Source organism: Phacochoerus africanus, chromosome 15 (assembly GCF_016906955.1).
Source record: "Phacochoerus africanus isolate WHEZ1 chromosome 15, ROS_Pafr_v1, whole genome shotgun sequence".
Taxonomy (NCBI): Eukaryota; Metazoa; Chordata; class Mammalia; order Artiodactyla; family Suidae; genus Phacochoerus; species Phacochoerus africanus.
In genome coordinates, this window is record NC_062558.1 from 63,847,292 (window position 1) to 63,866,361 (window position 19,070).

Here is a 19,070-nt window from a genome sequence, read left to right on the forward strand (position 1 = left end):
TGCTACTGATCTCATCTAGATGCCTGCCTATTTATTTATTTATTTGTTTGTTTATTTTGCTTTGTAGGGCCAGAGCTGTAGCTGCCAGCCTACATCACCACCATAGCCACACCAGATCTGAGCCACCCCTGTGACCTATACCACAGCTTATGGCAATGCCAGATCCTTAACCCACTGAGCAGAGCTAGAGATCTAAGACATATCCTCATGGATACTAGTCAGATTCGTTACCACTGAGCCACAATGGGAACTCTGGGACGCCTATTTAAATAATTTCTCAAAGGAGGAATGACCCATTTCAGAAAAAAAAATCAGTTTCACCCATTCCACCACCTCAGTTCCAAATTTCCCTTTGAACGCCCTCCTACCCAAGCCTCACATTATAGATGTAGCTCATTCATCTTGACTGGGAACACAGATACGTGAATTATACTCTCTAAAATTAGTTCTGGAACATTCTTAGAAATGGAAAAGAAGTTATACAATCTCAGGCACACAACATGAAGGCACACCTGTCATTTCATCTAATACGTCATTTCATCTAATGCTTTAATCCCTTGGTTTTAAAAGGAGATATGCTTGACTTAATAGAAGTGGATGTCATCCAGCACGCTCCCATGGGCTTGTCACAGCCCATAAAACTTTGAGACACAACCCATGAAAAACAATCCAGAAGTGTCGGTCCATGAGAAGAGAGCAGAGTCTCCAGGATGACTTCTAGATGCTGAGGCAGGGCAGGGCAGCCTCAGGCTATTCAAGTACTACAGTAAGGGCTCAAGGCTATCCTCCTTTCCCTTCCTGTTGCCAGGAACACATGACACAGGGAAAAAGATCTAGGTTGCTGATCACTCGAACTAAGTGCAATAGGGCTGACTTAGCCAGTGGAATCTGAGTGAATTAGAGATGGTTAGAAGTCCTAGGTGCTCAAACCAGCTCTGTGCCCTGAAGCAATGCCTCAGCCACTGGAGTCTTCAGTTTCCTCCCCTGTTAAACGGCCCCTGTTAAACATCATTGGTCTGGCCTATATCACGTGGTTATTATGCTGGATAAGAAAGAACTTTGTAAACCAGGTAGTGCCGTGCAATCAAAGGGGATTATCATTTTCCACCTCATCCAGTGACCTGCCATCCAACAGGCCCAACCAGACTGTCTTGTCCCAGTTTACTGCACACAGTAGAGATGTCTTTCATAGCAGAGATGGCCAGGAGCCACCTGTTAACCAGGCAGACATTGCAAGTTGTTTTTCCAGGACTGCGGCTGAGTTTGCAATATTTGTCCATATTCTCTCAGGTCATCCCCAGAGGTGACTGTCATGTATGATCAAAGTCAGGAATTTGGTTCTGGTCATGAAATAAAGCAAAGCTAATTGGCCCTGTCTTTAAAGCTCACAGAGGGACAGAAACAGTCATTCTGGGCTAATTAGCACGGGGCCCAATTCAGCCACAGAGTTAATGATATTTTCATCATACATAAGAATAAGCTTCCTTAAGAGACTTTTGTATTCATGGTCTCCTATCACTTTCACCCATTCTCTTTTGAACCTAATCTCATAAGACCCTTGGGTGCTGTTTCTCCACATAACTTATCAAGACCACCAAGGTCTTGGGAATGTAAATTGGTGCAGCCAATATAGAAAACAGTATGGATGTTCCTCAAAAAACTAGAAATAGAAGTTTCCATCATGGCTCAGCGGAAATGAATCTGACTAGTATACATGACAACATAGATTTGATCCATGGCCTCGCTCAGTGGGTTAAGGATCTGGCATTGCCGTGAGCTGTGGTATAGGTCATAGACATGGCTTGGATCTGGCATTGCTGTGGCTGTGGTATAGGCCAGCAGCTATAGCTCCGATTCAACCTCCATATGCCTTGGGTGCAGCCCAAAAAAGAAAAAAAAAAGAAAAAAAAAAACCCTAAAAAATACCATATGATCCTGCAATCCTTCTCCTTGGCATATATCTGGACAAAACTACTATTCAAAAAGATACATGTACTCCTGTGTCAAAGCAGAACTATTTACGGTAACCAAGACATAGAAGCAACCTAAATGTCCATGGACAGATGACTAGATTAAGAAGATATGATATATATACCATGGACTACTACTCAGCCATAAAAAAGAATAAAATAATATCATCTGTAGCAACATGGAGGGACAATACTAAGTAAAGAGAGAGGTTATCATACTAAGTGAAATAAGTCAGAAAGAGAAAGACAAATGCCATAGAATATCACTTATATGTGGAATCTAAAATATGACACAAATGAACTTATGCATAAAACAGAAACAGACTCACAAATATAAAGAACAGACTTGTGGTTGCCAAGGGGGAGGGGGAGGTGGGAGAGGGAAGGCATGGTAGTTTGGAATTAGCAGATGTATACTGTGATATATAGGATGGATAAACAACAAGGTCCTTTACAGAGCACAGGGAGCTATTTCAATATCCTGTGACAAATATGGAAAAGAATATATACATATGTATAACTGAATCACTTTGCCATGTAGCAGAAACTAATACAACCTTGTAATCAACTATACATCAATAAAATATTTTTTAAAAGACCAAAAAACAAAAACAAAAACAAAAACCCACCGAAGGATCTCCACGCTGCTCAAGACAACACCACATCTGCAGTGCTACCTCACCTGGCCCATCAGCATCGTTTAGCACAGTTGATCACTCTCTCCTCCATGAATCACTTCCTTCATTTGGGTTCAAAAACACTATTCTTCTTTTATCCTCCTATCATACAGTCTTGCTCCTTTTCAGCCTTCTTTGTCAATTCCATCTCATCTTCCAAATCTCTAAATGATAGAATGCCCAGACCTGCCCTTCTTCTCTTTCCTATCTACATTCACTTCCCAGAGCTCTCATCCTGACTCCCATCTTTATTCCAAATGCACAGACAGTGGCCCTAAACATTGTGACCTGTGCATCCAACTGCTCAGCATCTCCAGGTGAATGTAGAGCAGATCTCTCAAGCTTGATACACCTGTAACAGAACTCTTATTTTACAACCCACAAAACGTCTCTGCAAATGGCAGCCCCATCCCTTCCACTGATGATACCAAAAGCCTGGGAATCCACTTTGTCTCTCTCCCTCTCTCTCATAATCCACACCAAGCCCATCAATAGATCACCTTGGCTCTACCTTCAAAGTATAACCAGAATCTGGTCCCTTCTCACCACCTCTGGTCTGTTTCCAGTCATTTCTCAACTGATCATTACAACAGCTTCTGACCTCATGTTTCAGCTTCCCACCCCCGTCTTCCTATAGGTCATTCTCAAAACCAGAATGATCTTCTTAAAGCATTATTCGGATCAGTCCCTTCCTTCTTTATTCTCTTCTCTTCCTTCCTTTTTTTCCTTCCTTCCTTCCTTCCATCTTCCCTCCATCACTAGAGTGGTCTCTACCTCATTTAGAGGAAAAGCCAATGTCCTTACAACAACCTAGAAGACCCTGGATAAAGCTTAGATGCTCCTTCAACTCTCTGGTTTCATCTCTTCAATTCACTCTATCACCCGCTAGTCCTAAGAACACTCTTGCCTGTGGGCCTTGGTACCTGATTCCTCTACCCAGACTGATTTCTCCCTAGACAGTCATGTAGCTGGTTCTGCTCATGCCTCTATTCAAATGTCATCTCCTAGTGGAACTTCCCTAACAATCACATTTAAAAACACTCCCCATACCCTGGCACTCTCATCCCTCTTACTCTGCTTTTTTTCCATTGTATGTGTACAATGTACATGTATACACACACACACACACACACACACACACACAGAGTATGTTTGCTCTTGTCTCGCTTCCTCATGTAAAATATAAGCTTTTTAAGGACACCATGTGGCTGGCACATGGTGCCAGCACAGTTGATCACTCTCTCCTCCATGAATCACTTCCTTCATTTGGGTTCAAAAACACTATTCTTCTTTTATCCTCCTATCATACAGTCTTGCTCCTTTTCAGCCTTCTTTGTCAATTCCATCTCATCTTCCAAATTAGTTATTTGGAATTTAGTTATTTGGCATTTAGTTATTTGGCATTTAGTTATTTTTGTAGTAAATAAGATACAGGTATATTTAAGCATTCAATCTTTAAAAAGCTAACACGTCATGTGCCTTTTCAGCACAGGATTCCTGATTTTTAAGGCATATTTCACACTGTTTGTCTAGGGTTTAGATGTACAGATTACATCATTGAGCGGGTTCTGACATTGTGGACTTGGCATGTGTAGGAATGTAATTTGAAAGTGCTGTCTCATGGAGTTTTATATGAGATAGTGAACTAAAAGAAAAAAACTTGACCCCAAATTCCCATGGTATCAGCAGATTTTCCTCAATGCTTCCTCTTAGAAACTGGCATAAGATAGCTGATTAAAAAGATAATTATTTAATAAGTAGGACATTTAACTATCTGTTTAAGGAAAAAATAATAAGCTTGATCCCTAGCTCACTGCTTATACCAACAAATATTTTAGTGGCATCAAAGATTTGTATGTAAGAAATAAATCTGCAAAACTATGCAATAGTGATTCTTTCCTTCTTCCTTACTCAAAAAAAATCCAGATCATGTGTTCCCACTGTAGCACAGTAGGTTAAGGATCTGGCGTTGCTGCAGCTGTGGCATAAGTCACAGCTGAGTCTTGGATTCGATCCCTGGCCCAGGAAATTTCATATGCCATGGGTGCAGCCATAAAAAAAAAATCCAGATCATGCTCAGATAAGTGATGATCATCTGCTTCAGGCTTTTCTGAAGGCCCAGGGTTAAATCTTCACTAGTCATTGTTGCCAAGTTTATCTCCAACACCAGTGATGACACTGGAAATGAGCAGAGGACACTATTCAGACTTAAGACTTTCCATAGACCTTGAGAAAAATTTTCCATATTCTTAAAATCTAAAATTTGAGGCGGTACCCCATTTTCTACATTTGTAGTTGTTTGCATGTGATACCTGGAACAGAGGTGGCTCTCAGAGGCCAGGAGAAGGTTAATCTTAAAAGGATAAACTATCATGCCTATGAGCACAAAATTGAAAAATGAAAAGAGATTGAGTCCTTAATGACACTGTTGGACTACAAAGCTAACCAATGTTGGGATTGGCCTTGCTCCAGATTTTTGGGCTCTGCAAAATAATGAATATTCTTAACATACTCACAACTTTTAATTTTATATTATATAGCTTATAGCTAAAAATATTGTGATTTTTTTTAATCATCTTGAAGTTGAGAAGGCCTTCTTAAGCATGACATGAAACTCAGAAGGCATAAGTGGAAGAGTTAACAAAGTTCTCTCCGTAACACATAAATTCTATATTATAATTACAAAAATAAGTAAAACTTTGAAAACCTGCACACAGCAAATATTGGAAATATATAAATTCTTATTTAAAATCCAGTTGAAAACATCCAATTAAAAAATGAGTCAAATATAAATATTTAAGAAGTTCCCTAGTGGTCTAGCAATTAAGGATCCAGAATTGTCACTGCTCTGGCACAGGTTCGATCACTGGCTCGGGAACTCCCTCATGCTGTGGACACAGCCAAAAGAAAAAAAATTTAAAGCTTCAACATGGCAAAAGATATCTTTTTTTAAACTATTTTTTGTCTGCCCCTTGCCATGTGGGAGTTCCTGAGCCAGGAATCGAACCTGCACAACAGTAGTAATAACACTGGATCCTTAACCCACTGAGTGACGAGGGAATGCTGGCAAAAGATATCTTGAACAAAGTAAAAAGACAAATCACTTTCAACTTACAAAGGGCAAAGATCCCTAATATACAGTTTTAAAAAATAGAGAATAAGGGAGTTCCCATTGTGGCTCAGCAGAAATGAATCCAACTAGTATCCATGAGGATGCAGGTTCAATCCTAGTCGCACTCAGAGAGTTAAGGATCAGGCACTGCCGTGAGCTGTGGTGTAGGAGGCAGACATGGCTCGGATCCCGCATTGCTATAGCTGTGGCATAGACTGGCATCTACAGCTCCAATTCAACCCCTAACCTGGGAACTACCATATGCCATGGGTTTGGCCTAAAAAAAAAAAGAGAGAGAGAGAGAGAGAGAGAATAAAAAGGCCAATAAACCTATAGAAAAACAAAGTCCACAAAGAAAAAAAATTCTAATGTCTCTTACACATATGGAAAAATGCTCAACATCACTCATAATAGGAGAAATGCAAATTAGTACTGCACGACTAAACCTGAGTATCAAGTTGTGACTTAATCACATAGAGAGGAATTATTTCAAGGGACTAAAACATAACAATCTGATTTCACATCTTGAATAGTTGACCCTAAGGACAGAAAGTGCTGCAAAGCAATCTTAAAATGTTTTCAGTAATCGTGTTATCCATCATAACAGTAATGTTATTGTTTTGAAAATGTTATATACATGGTAGGATAGAACAAATACTATCATTAGAAAAATCAGAATTTTCAACATCAAAGAACGGGTTTTTAAATTAAAAATAAATGAATTTAGGTTAAAATATGTGATCCTCAATTTAAATTATAATTATTGGTATTAACTCATGATGAATTGTCTGTTTCCTAAAAACGATTTTCAACCCGCTAGTGATGAACACCCCTAGTGCCTAGATTGTGGTCTAACAACCATCCCACAGGGATCCTTGAAGAAATGTCTAATTTATAATCTGGGGCAGAAAATGTAAAAGATGAGCCTGAAATATCAGGTCACTTCAAAACGTAAGACAACTACCAAAGACTACTGAGTTTGTGACATTAGGACAGAGGAGTCAACTTTATGGCAAGATTTGAGCATCAGAAAAGAAAAAACAAAAACCAAAAAAACCCTGCAATTTCTGGAAACTTACCACCCACCAAAATTTTAAATCCATGTGTTCATCATGAGATCTTCCCCCGAGTCAAGCCAACTCATTGGTGACATCTGGACTATGCCAGAAAACCAATTTATCTTTCTGAAACTGGTAAGTAAAAAGAAAGACTCAAAATACGTGTCTTACTTCGCTTGTATCCGCTGTTCCTTGGGGACACTGAAGTTGACAAGGGAAATCATATCGTAGAGAGGTATGTCAACTAATAAGAAATGATAGAATATCACCATTTGTGACCTCTAATGAAATAATGAGCATAAGCAATGATCATATATAATACAGAAGTCATACGTGAAGAAAACTTTATGGGGAAATGGATAATGGATGATCATGCTAACCCACTGCTCAATCTTAACACCAAAAAAAGAGACGGCCAGATATTTAGTGCACCTTGTTGGAAGTATACACCTGCCAGTGAATTCTTCTTACCAAAATAAACAAACTTGGATGTGACCAAGCCTCTAGATATGACCCTCAGTTTCCAGGTAATATAAGGTATGAAGGAATATATGAAATGACACCAGGAAGGTGCAATCAACAAAATTCAGAATGTGGGGATCTCTATGAGCCAAATAATCTGATTTCTTTAACAACTAAATCAAAGCAAACTCTTAAAAGAGACAAGATTCATATTACTATACTTTAATAAAAAAGACAGATTCATATCAACTAAATGTAATAAGCAGTAATAATTTTTAAATCTGCTTTTGGATGACAATATCTACCAGAGTACTGCCCAGTAAATACATACTATGAGCCATATGCATAATCTTTTTTTTGGACATTTGGACATGCCCATGGCATGTGGAAGTTCCCAGGCCAAGGGTCAAATCTGAGCCATAGCAGTGACAACACCGTTCCTTAATGGCTAGACTGCCAGATCTCATAGGTGTAATCTTCAATTTTCTCACAGCCACAAAGTAAAAAGCAGATGAAATTAATTTCAACAATGTATTTAACATAATGTAACTACAGTATTATCTAATTTTAAAATAATTAAACATGTACACAATATTTTTAAAGATTCGTAGGTATTTTATTTTTCTCATGTGTACTAAATCTTTGAAATTCGGTCTCTATTTTATACTTACAAAACATCTCACTTCAGCTAAGTCTTACTTCAAGTGCTCAGTAGCTACATGCTTTTAGTGGCTACCACAATGGACAACACAGAAGAAGGCTCTTACTGCTAATGAAGTTCTGGTTACATATTAAATGCCTGTTTGGGAGAAAATGTTTGCAAATGAAGCAACCAACTGGGATTTTGTTGTTTTTTTTTTTTTGCCTTTTCTAGGGTTGCTCCCCCAGCACATGGAGGTTCCCAGGCTAGGGGTCTAATCAGAGCTGTAGCTGCAGGCCTACACTAGAGCCACAGCAACTCAGGATCTGAGACGCGTCTGTGACCTACACCACAGCTCACGGCAACGCCGGATGCTTAACCCACTGAGCAGGCCAGGGTTCGAACTGGTAACCTCATGGTTCTTAGTCAGATTTGTTAACCGCTGAGCCACGACGGGAACTCCCCAACTGGGATTAATCTCCAAAATATGAAAACAGCTCAGGCAGCTTGTCAAAAAAACACACAACCCAATCAAAAAAAATGGGCAGAAAATCTAAGCAGACATTTCTCCGAAGAAGACACAAAGATGGTCAAAAAGCACATCAAAAGATGTTCAACATCACCAAGTATTAGAGAAATGGAAATCAAAACTACAGTGAGGTATCACCTCACACCAGGCAGAATGGCCATCATCAAAAAGTTCAGAAACAGTAAGTGCTGAAGAGGGAGTAGGGAAGAGGGAACCCTTCTGCACTGATGGTAGGAATGTAAATTGGTGTAACCATTAGGGAGAACAATATGGAGTTTCCTTTAAAATCTAAAAATAGAACTACCATATGATCCAGCAATCCCACTCCTGGGAAGACACCTGGAGAAAACCATACTTCAAAAAAAAAAAAAAATACGGATGCACCCCAATGTTCATTGCAGGGCTATGCACAATAGCCAAAACATGGAAGCAACCTAAATTGCCATCAATAGAGGAATGGATAAAGAAGATATGGTACATATACACAATGGAATAGTATTCAGCCATAAAACGAACAAAATAATGCCATTTGCAGCAACATGAATGGTCCTAAAAATTACCAAGTGAAGTAAGTCATACAGAGAAAGACAAACATATAATATCACTTATATGTGGAATCTAAAAACATGATACCAATGAGCGTATTTACAAGACAGAAACAGACTCGAAGCCTTCAAAAACAAACTTACGATTGCCAAAGAGGAAAGGGGGCAGAGATGGGGGGGCGTGGGCAGGTATAAACTAGAAGTTTGGGATTAACACATACACCCATGTATAAAATAGATAATCAACAAGGACCTACTGTATAGCACAAGGAATTCTACTCAATATTCTCTAATAACCTATATAAGAATCTGAAAAAAAAAGGATATGTTACACGCATAACTGAAGCACTTATACTTAACTGAAGCTGTACACCAGAAACTAACACAGCATTGCAGATTAACTATACTTCAATAAAAATAAATTTAAACACCCCCTCCCCCGCCCCACCCCGACACACTCATATGCCTCCATATGCTGCATGCACGGCCCTAAAAAAAAAAAAGAAAAAAGACGAAAAAAAAGTTATCAAGGAAGAGGATAGGGACTGGTCAGCCACAATGCTGATTGCTGTGGAGACAAATATCATCTATGCCCAGCAATGCAGGGTCCAGAAGCAGAGCCTCAGAGTGGTGAACGCTGAATCAGGCTATCTTCTCATCATGCTGTTAAACATGTCACTTGACAAGCCACCATGCCCCTGATCCCAGGAACCTCAAATACCTTCTGATTAGAACTTGGCTTCTCATTGGGAAAGGGAGACAAGCAAGTGAACCGGCAAGTTCTCATGCACATGAATAAAGTGGTATTTTGGCCCCTATAGCCATTATTGCAGGAATCTTAGTGTGAGTTTGAAATAACTAAACTGGGGCAGGGCTGAAGGGCCATCCCATCCAGAGCTCCCCCTAAGGTCTGAGGCAAGCTCAAAGAGATGAGGAACCTTGCCTCTCTCACTCACAATTGTATCCTGAGTGCCTGCCACATAGTAGGTGTTCAGTTAATATGTGTTGTGTGAAGAATATGGACCTGCTCAAGAAAGCCAGACCCTACCTATACAAAGATAAAAGGCACTTTTATGGCATCTTGACAGTTAAGCAGGTACACTTGCCTGGTAACAATCTTTGCCAAAGTCGTTGGAACTTAAACAGGTCAAGATATGGTTGTGAAGTATCTGGGACAATATTGGGCACATTTAGGCCCTCAAGGAAGATGTCTTCCTTTCCCCTCTGCGCTGATGACCCTGTGACAGTACTGGGATCACAGGTATCTTCAGTCAGGTTTCCTGGTGAAAAGCAGACTATGCAACCAACTTTGCATGCAGGAAGTTGATTGGAGAGGGCTTTCCAGAAAAGCACCTTTAAGGGAGCAGGGGGAGCAAGGTTGAGCAGTAGGAAAAGTTGAGCTGTGATACAATTACAGCAGAGGCCTCAGTTCTGGCTGGAAGCTCTCGAGCTAGAAGAGTACTTCTGAGTCATCCCAGTTGAGTCAAGGAGGCCATTCTTCAGTCTTTGAGGCTAGGGTGATTGGGATCTGGCTTCCCCCGAGGGAGTGTAATCCCTTTAGCTGAATGCAGTGCCCAGAGCACAACTCAGCTGTGAGCCCTCAGCAGCCAATCCCAGCCCCTGAAGGACATTGGGGTGGTATAACATAGCACTCACCACATGGGTACAGCAAATATGGGTAAATTTTTCTCCCACAGGACAATCTCACGGAGAGAACTGAAATCTTAAAACACGAACACCAGTTAGAGTACCATAAGATCTAATTTTGGCTTTAAGAAATCACTGTGGGGGAGTTCCCGTCGTGGCCCAGCGCTTAATGAATCCAATTAGCATTCACGAGGACACAGGTTTGATCCCTGGCCTCGCTCAGTGGGTTAAGGATCTGGTGTTGCCGTGAGCTGTGGTGTAGGCTCAGATCCTGAGTTGCTGTGGCGTAGGCCAGCAGCTACAGCTCTGATTCGACCTCTAGCCTGAGAACCTCCATTTGCCACAGGTGTGGCCCTGAAAAGCATGAAAAAAAAAAAAATCACTGTGAACACAAGGACTACATCCACCCTGTTCCTATCCATTACCTCAATCCCTAAGTCCTTGGCACAAGGTGTGCGCCATATCAGAGTTTGCTGAGTGGATATATCAATTAATAAGTAAGTTTTAAAAGTATTTTCTGCATTTATACTTAACTGGAATAAGTTGCTCCTATTAAACAATGAACTCCTCAGGGCAAGAGGGTTTCTTTCCCTTTTTTGGGGGGTGGAAGTGAGGCACACCCAGGACATGTGGAAGTTCCCAGGCCAGGGATCAAACCTGCACTGCAGTTGCGACCTACGCCACCACTATGATACTGGATCCTTAACCTGCTGTGCCACAGGGGAGATTCTGAGGCTTTCTCAATTATTCCTGTACTTCCAGCATCTAGGACAGGCCCTAAGAGTAATTCACTATCCCCTCCCACCACCACCACCACCAAAATACACACAAAATCGTTGGCAGAACAATCACTTGATATATGTTCCCTGAGGCAAGAATCCAATCTACCACATATATTGTGTACCTACAAGTTTACCATATACTTCCTACTTTTATGATATTGGGGTTCACTTTCTAAAATGCCACTTATAGGAGCAGGGGTTAAAAATACTTTTTTTTTTTAAATAAACTACTATACACTGGACATTTTGCATCTATTATTTCTAAACCTGCCAGCAATAGAGTTCACCAATAATGAAAACTGAGCTCAAAGAGTTTAACAAACCAAAGGTTACCCATCTAATGAGACAGTAACTGGAGGAGTTAGGAAACCAAAGGCTGCTCTGTTGGACTCCAAAGCCCAGGCTTCCTGTGCTAAGTCAGGCTTTCTTGTTCCCAAGTATCTTTTACGTCCAGCTTACCAGGCCTCAGGTAGTTATGACAGCCCTGGGCATTCCTCCAGATTTCCTGGAGGTAAGCTCCTACTCGCAGAACTGCTCAGTCTACCTCAGCACTGAGCTGTGTCTCCTCTGTTACCAGGAGCCCACACCCTCCCAGAAGTTCCCTTGAGGGGGGTGGGGTTAGCCAAATCCCTCTAAGGCAAAGCCAGCTACCCACGAAGGAAGCCCAGCTGAAAAAAGGCTGCCTCTTGCCTAAAAACAACCCAGCAGTTTTCAGGTCTTTCTGGAAAGGCTGGGATGCCCCAGGTCCTGAGACAAGGTCTTCTGAGATGCTTCATAAATGTTGCTTCAGTGGATTGAGATAACGAAGACACATCTCCCTACCTCCCCACCACACACACACACACACACCCCTTCTCTCAGGTTTCTTTGGGACATCCATTGCCAGTCCCAAGAGCTGACCCCTGGGGTTCCTCACGTCTTCTGTTATCATCTTTCCTTTGTTCATATCACTTCCTGGGGCTTTGAAAACAAGGCACAGACAGAGCCCGCCAGCCTCTCAGCTAGTGACTGCTAAAATGTCCCCTGGGAACTGGTTATTTTCAGTCTTGGACAGAGGAATATCCCACGTCATTGAACAAACTTACACTTTACAGTTCCTTCCGGGGACCTGAGTTCATCCCAACTCTGTGGACCATGGCACTGTCACTGATGTCAAATGATTCCCCCACCTGGGCCTTGTTCACGTTTGACCTTCAGGGAGATGCATATCCCACAGGAGGAGGTCCTGCCCAGAACTTTTCAAAATGGCATCCTCCCAGCAGCCTTAGCGACCATATGCAAACGAGCTGCTGACCCTGGTCCATGGATAGAACCAGTCCCACCTGATCTCCTCTGTTGTTATGGTGCTAGAGTCATCTGGGCTAGTCTTCGAAACGCTCTATTAAAACAGGTGTTCAGGAGTTTTCAAATCTAAGCTAGAGGAATAACAACCTGCCTTATCACATGAGGTACATTGCCAGGAAGGAAAAAACAAAACAAAACAGGCATATCTCTGTGGCTATGTAGTTTTAAGTTGACCTACAGAAGTTCAGCGCTTTGATCACAGCTAATTCTTCTTTTTGGAAAACATGCTGTTTACCAAAGGCTTTCAGCTGTCAGAGAAAACTGATAAAATTTTAAAAAATATATGTTTCTACTTTTGAAGGGAGAGAAAATAAAAGTAAATGACAAGGAATGCATGTAGTAAAAAGCAACTAATGTGACTGAAACCTACTGGGAATTGAATCCCAGAAGACCTGACAGGGAATTCCATTCCCTCAAGGGTAAATCTCCAAGGAGAACTGAGAAGGCAGGAGGTAAGGGCCCTGGGCTGAAGCCAATTAGTGCTCAATAAACAAATGGGAGTGTTTTGCTTTCTGCCCAACTTTAGTCCTGCCTTCCAAGCAGCTCGGGTGATGAGCTCCTAAGGAAAAAAAAAAAAACAGAAGTTCCAATTCCCATGGTAATTCAGTTTACCAAGTGGATTTTCTTCGATTTGTGAAGGAACAGCCTGTGTTTTGTTTTGCTTTGTGTCAGAGCTTCTGAATGGCAATTTCAGAAAAATGTGCTGAGTCATGAATCCCTAAGGAGAAAAGATTTTGACAAGAACAGGCTTGGGGGAGGGCAAGGGCTGTGGCAGTTGTAGAAGTTAGGGATAACACAGGGCTCATTATTTTTCTTCTAAATGAGGCCCTTCACTGTAAACATTTACCCCACACCTGTACCCAGAAACACTTGATACTTTCCCTGGGTACTGAGAAGCCACACACCAAAGAGTAATGGCCACAACAAAAATAATAATAGCTAGGAGTTCCCACTGTGGCACAGAGGGTTAAGATCTGATTACAGCGGCTCAAGTAGCTATGGAGTCATGGGTTTGAACCCTGGCCTGGCAGAGTGGGTTAAAGATCTGGCATTGCTACAGCTGTGGTGTAGGTTGCAGCTGCAGCTGGGATTCAATTCTTGGCCCAGGAACTTCCATATGCAGTGGGTGCAGCTGTAAAATTAAAAAAAAAAAATTTTATACAACATTGTGTTAACTTCTAAAATAATTATAACAATAGCTAATATTATTGATATGTACCAGGTCTATATGTATAGGTTATCTTATTTAATTCCCAGAATAGCCCTATGATGTGTATAACAAATGAAGAAACAGGCCTTGAGAGACTGAATAATTTGTTGAAAATCACCCAGCCACAGAAACTGGGCTAGGATCTAAACCCAGAAGGCACTGTTTTAATAAGTATGTACGCTCTCCAAATATGAGTCATATACCTCTAGGACTCTGATCATTTTAACTGACTGTGGTTAAAATCATTACGCAAAGAGGCATCTTACAAATTGACATTCTTCAAATACAAATGACTGTAGAGCGAAAAGTCCCAAGATCATGATTAATGAAGGAGAAATTGTACAGTGCCACTCATATAAAGGGTCTATTTTATGTGTTGATATTATACTCCTTCCAAGTAAAAGAAAAAAGGAGACACTCTTTTATTCAAAGCAGAGCTCTTCATTTCCTCTCAAGTCCTAAGCTGAAATAATCCTACAATGATTGCTAGAAGTTGAGGCTCTCTGAGGTCACGAGGATTTCTGGCAGCACAGAACAACTTAACATACAGCAAAGTCATGACCTTCCCATGCAGAAACTCCTAGTTCTTGGGAATTGTTCCTCTTGGGGCCTTTAGAAGCTGATGGCTGAAGCCTCTCCCCCTGGAGACACAGTCACTCTAGACAAAATGAGATCACAAGCTGGCTCCCAGGAGGCGCATCAGAGAGAGAAAGAGAGAGAAAGAGAGAAAGGGAGGTGCAGGAGGAGGAAAGGAGAATTGAGGAGGTATTCAAGTCAGGGAAGAGGGCCCCAAATAAACTTTCTTATTTCACGCATTTCACCAAACAGCCCTAGGCACTTGGAATATCAAAAAAAATCTCCTGAGTCATAAAAGAAAGATCAAATTCTCTCAAATTTCATTATTAAATGAGTTAAATTCTTAGAAAGTAGGCAGGCATGAGTAATTACTTACCTAATCATGACTCTTCTATTCACTCAAGAATTGGATTTAAAGCCACCCTCCCAGCTAGGTACCATTTCCTAGCCATGTAAGAAATCAAAGGGTTTGGGAGTTCCTGCTGTAGCTCGGTGGGTTTAGGACCTGACAGTCTCCCTGAGGGTGTGGGTTCCATCCCTGGCCTGGCTCAGTGGGTTAAGGATCAGGTGTTGCTGCGAGCAATGGTGTAGGCCAGCAGCTGCAGTCTGATTTGATCCCTAGCCTGGGAACTGCCATATGCCACAGGTGCAGCCATAAAAATAAAATAAAATAAAAAGTCAAAGGGCTTGCTGGAAACCTTTCTCATTTTGCTTTTGAAAATTACCAGTATACGATGTCTCTATCATGACAATTATATTTCATACCATACAATGAAAATCTTTGTATGGTATAAAATCCCCATCTTTGTATGGCCTTCATGAGGGATGAGTATTATAATGTGCTTACAACATACCAAGAATTCCATTAGTGATTAGTAAGATCAATATTAAGAATCTCAAAGGGGAGTCTGTCCCTCTTTCCTCCAAAGGATTCTGGGGGACTGACATTTTAGCTTTTTGGAAGGTGATGGTCAAAAGAGTTTAGCAAATGGACTTTTGAACATGTAAATGTCTAATCTCCAGATTCTGGATCAGAAGTGAAATCAGATCATTTGTATTTTTACACCCAAGTGAAGTGTACTGTAATTCGGGGAGCTAAGAAGAGAGAAAGCAACCAAGCCGATGCAAAACAAAGAAAAAATATTTTATTGTAACTTAAAATTCATTCCTAGACAATGGATAATGCACACACTGGACGACATTAGTAAACACAGTGAAGACGCACCTGGACAATTACCAACATTGATGGACAGGGGGATGTCCTTAAGAGTTAAGAAAACACTACTGGATTTCCAGAGCATGATACTGGCAAAAAGGGAAACTTTGACACAAAAACGCCTAGTTTAATTTCTTTTGAATGTTATTTTACTTTACTAACCTTGACGGTGACCAAAGAATGAGGTACAGAAAACTTTTCAGAAGTTTTGGAGCAGAGTATGGAGCAGAAGTTCAAGGCGCTTTGGAGCCCCATTATTGCGTGATTGAGTAGGATTCACTCAGCTATGAAGTTCCCCATACTCCAGGGTTACTGCATAGAAAAGCACTATTTACCTACTTCACTGAGGTGTTGTGGGGATTCGTGTTTATAAAGTGCTTCAGGCGCCTTTGAAGAAAGGCAACATAGAAATATAAAATAACCTTACATATTTCGTAAGAAATGAAAAGACAATTTTGGCACAATGGGAAAAGTGCCTATTTAAAGAACCAAACTTGGCTATTTATAAAACAAACAAACAAACAAAACCCTCATCTCAAAGGGTTATTGTGTTTTTTTATTTTTTAAGAGGAAAAAATGTTTCTCTATAGCCAATATTATGAGTCGTTCTCAACTCAGGCTGTGCTATCAGATTTGAAGAGTTCATTAAAAATATAGATGCTTAGGGAGTTCCCACTGTGTCACTGCGAGTAAAGGATCCAGCATTGTCTCTGAGGTGGCTCAGGCCACTGCTGAGGGGCAGGTTTGATCCCTGGCCTGGCACAGCAGGCTAAGGATCAGGCGTTGCCGCGGCTGTGGTGTAGGCCGGTCTCTGGCCCAGGAACTTTCATATGCCACAGGTACAGCAACAACAACAACAATACACACACACACACACACACACACACACACACACGTGTGCACACACACGTATATATACATACATATACATATATATATGCATATATACATGTATATATACATACATATACATATATATATGCATATATACATATATATGTGTTTGTATATATATATATATATGCTTAGGCAATTCCCTGATAGTCTGGTGATTAGGACTTGGCACTTTGGCACTTTCATAGCTGTGTCCTGGGTTCAATGGGCACATTGCAGCCTATAAAAGCTTAGACCACAGCCTAGACCTACATAATTAAAAATCTCTACTAGTGGTACTCAAGCAACTACTTTTTTAAAAGGATCTATAGAAGATTCTGGTGCATACCAAAGCTTAAAAAACATTTCTTTAGAAAAATGTCAATTCATTAAATGTTGATTTTTCTTCCTCGATGAGGGTATCAATTTATTGCCTTTTTCCCTTTCCATGTTGCACACAGACTCAGAGTATAACACACATGCACACACACACACACACTTTTTAGTTCTGCCCTTGAATTAAAACTTGATGGCGGTAAAATCTGATAGTAGGAAAGAAACGCTTCACTGAGAAACATGCAAGGACTTGCAATTCATTCCCACTGTGCCTGAAGCAAATGGCTGTTTCCCATTTGCCAGAATGGAATGGTTTAAATATGCATTTCCAATTTGGAAACAGGTAAAATCAGCACTTCTTGGGAAACATCAGCTGAGTGGATGCTAGGAAACAAAAGTGAGCGAGGTTACAGCAGCCAACCATGAAAAAAAGCTACAGGGACTACTCCTCCATTTGGACACTGCCTGCATCTCAGGCAACACCTTGGGAATTGAAAGGATGTATGTGTAGCAGGCACCAAACATGTGGTGCTTCATCAAGGGAAACAGAATCATGAAAACTGGTGACTGTCATTATAATATTATTTTTAAAAAATGATTGGTTTGTGGAGCTCCTTTGGGGCACAGAGGGTTAAGAATCCAGAGTTGTCACTGCAGCAGCTCGGGTCACTGCTGTGGTGTAGGTTTGATCCCTGATCCAGGGAACTTCCATGTGCCACAGGCATGGCCAAAAAAAAAAAAAAAAAAATCAGTTGGTTCCACTGCAACCCTTAATGCTATTTTAGCAACCACTTTCATTTCCTGGCTGGCTCAAAGTCTTCTATTTACTAACTAGTCTAACAGAGAGAAGAGAATGATTTAGTCCCCAGCAGCCTTCACACAGGTTTAAAAGAGAAAAGTCTTGGAGTTGCCGCTGTGGTGCATCGGATTAAGAATCTGACAGCAGTGGCTCGGGTAGCTTTGAGGCACTGGTTTGATCCTCAACACAGTGCAGTGGGTTAAGGATCTGGAATTGCTGCACCCACAGCTCAGATTCAGTCCCTGGCCCAGGAACTTCTATCTGCTGTGGGTGCAGCCATAATATTAAAAAGATTAAAATAAAAAAAGAGTCCCCTCTGGCTACCCTAAATGGAACTAAATGGAGCCTGCAGAGAAATTATACTTCTTTACACAGAGAAAGACTTCTGAGGCTGGCCAAAATTTTCACAATGTCAAGAACTCATGAATAATAATAGCAAAACAGAATAGTCCCACTTTTTGGAAAAAGAGAAAAAAATAATACAGGAGATAGAGGCTACATATACAGTACATAGAAAATAGGATATATAAAAAGAAAAGTTCATTCAAATCAGCCACAGTGAAATTTTGCTATGAAAAAACAGTCTTGAGTGCCTTCCAATATTCCTCTAAACATTAGAGGAATTAGAGGCAACTTTGTACAAAAAGGTTGTGGGAGCCGGCTTGGGGAGTTGCTTCTTGCATGTATCACAGGAAGGCAAGGCTGCCAGCAGCAAAATAAGACCTCCCAGCAGGACGCAGAAGCCACTAAAATAAAATGCAATGTCATAGGTCTGGGTCCAGTCATAAAACCAACCTGAAAAAAAGAGGAAGAAAACAGTGAATTTGACTGACATAGTATGAGTGTAAATACTCTAATTTTGTCAATTTATATGCAGTTCAGATTAGGATATATTTCACCCAATCTGCTCCCAGAGTGGCCCACTGGGAATTAGAAGAGGAGAATGTCTCAGACCAGACATTCTGGTCCAATGTTAGACCAGAATAAGCAGGCATTTGGGGTTTCTCCTCAGTGAGGAGTGAACACAAATTCTTGAGCAAGTATACTGGCTTTTCCAACTCCATCAAAGCGATTTTGAATAAATCATGGCCATAAGACACCCCTTGAAGATTTATTTTGTATAAATCTGGCTGTCATTACAGTCTGAATTTCTATACCCAGAGATGTTAAAAAGAATAGCAAAACGGGTTGACTTTAGGAGTTCCTGTTGTGGCACAGTGGTTAACGAATCCAACTAGGAACCATGAGGTAGTGGGTTCAAACCCTGGCCTTGCTCAGTGGGTTAAGGATCCAG

The 19,070-nt window shown here is 40.9% G+C and overlaps 1 protein-coding gene across 1 annotated transcript in view; it reads right to left on the reverse strand.

Moving 5' to 3' along the window:
- Positions 1–18,052: 18,052 nt before the first annotated feature.
- Positions 18,053–19,070, reverse strand: part of SLC16A9 (solute carrier family 16 member 9) — a 79,820-nt gene continuing 78,802 nt past the window's right edge. The window contains exon 6 of the mRNA XM_047762310.1: positions 18,053–18,571. Coding sequence (XP_047618266.1) covers positions 18,384–18,571 — 188 coding nt within the window. The 3' untranslated portion in view covers positions 18,053–18,383. The remainder of the gene's footprint in view (positions 18,572–19,070) is intronic.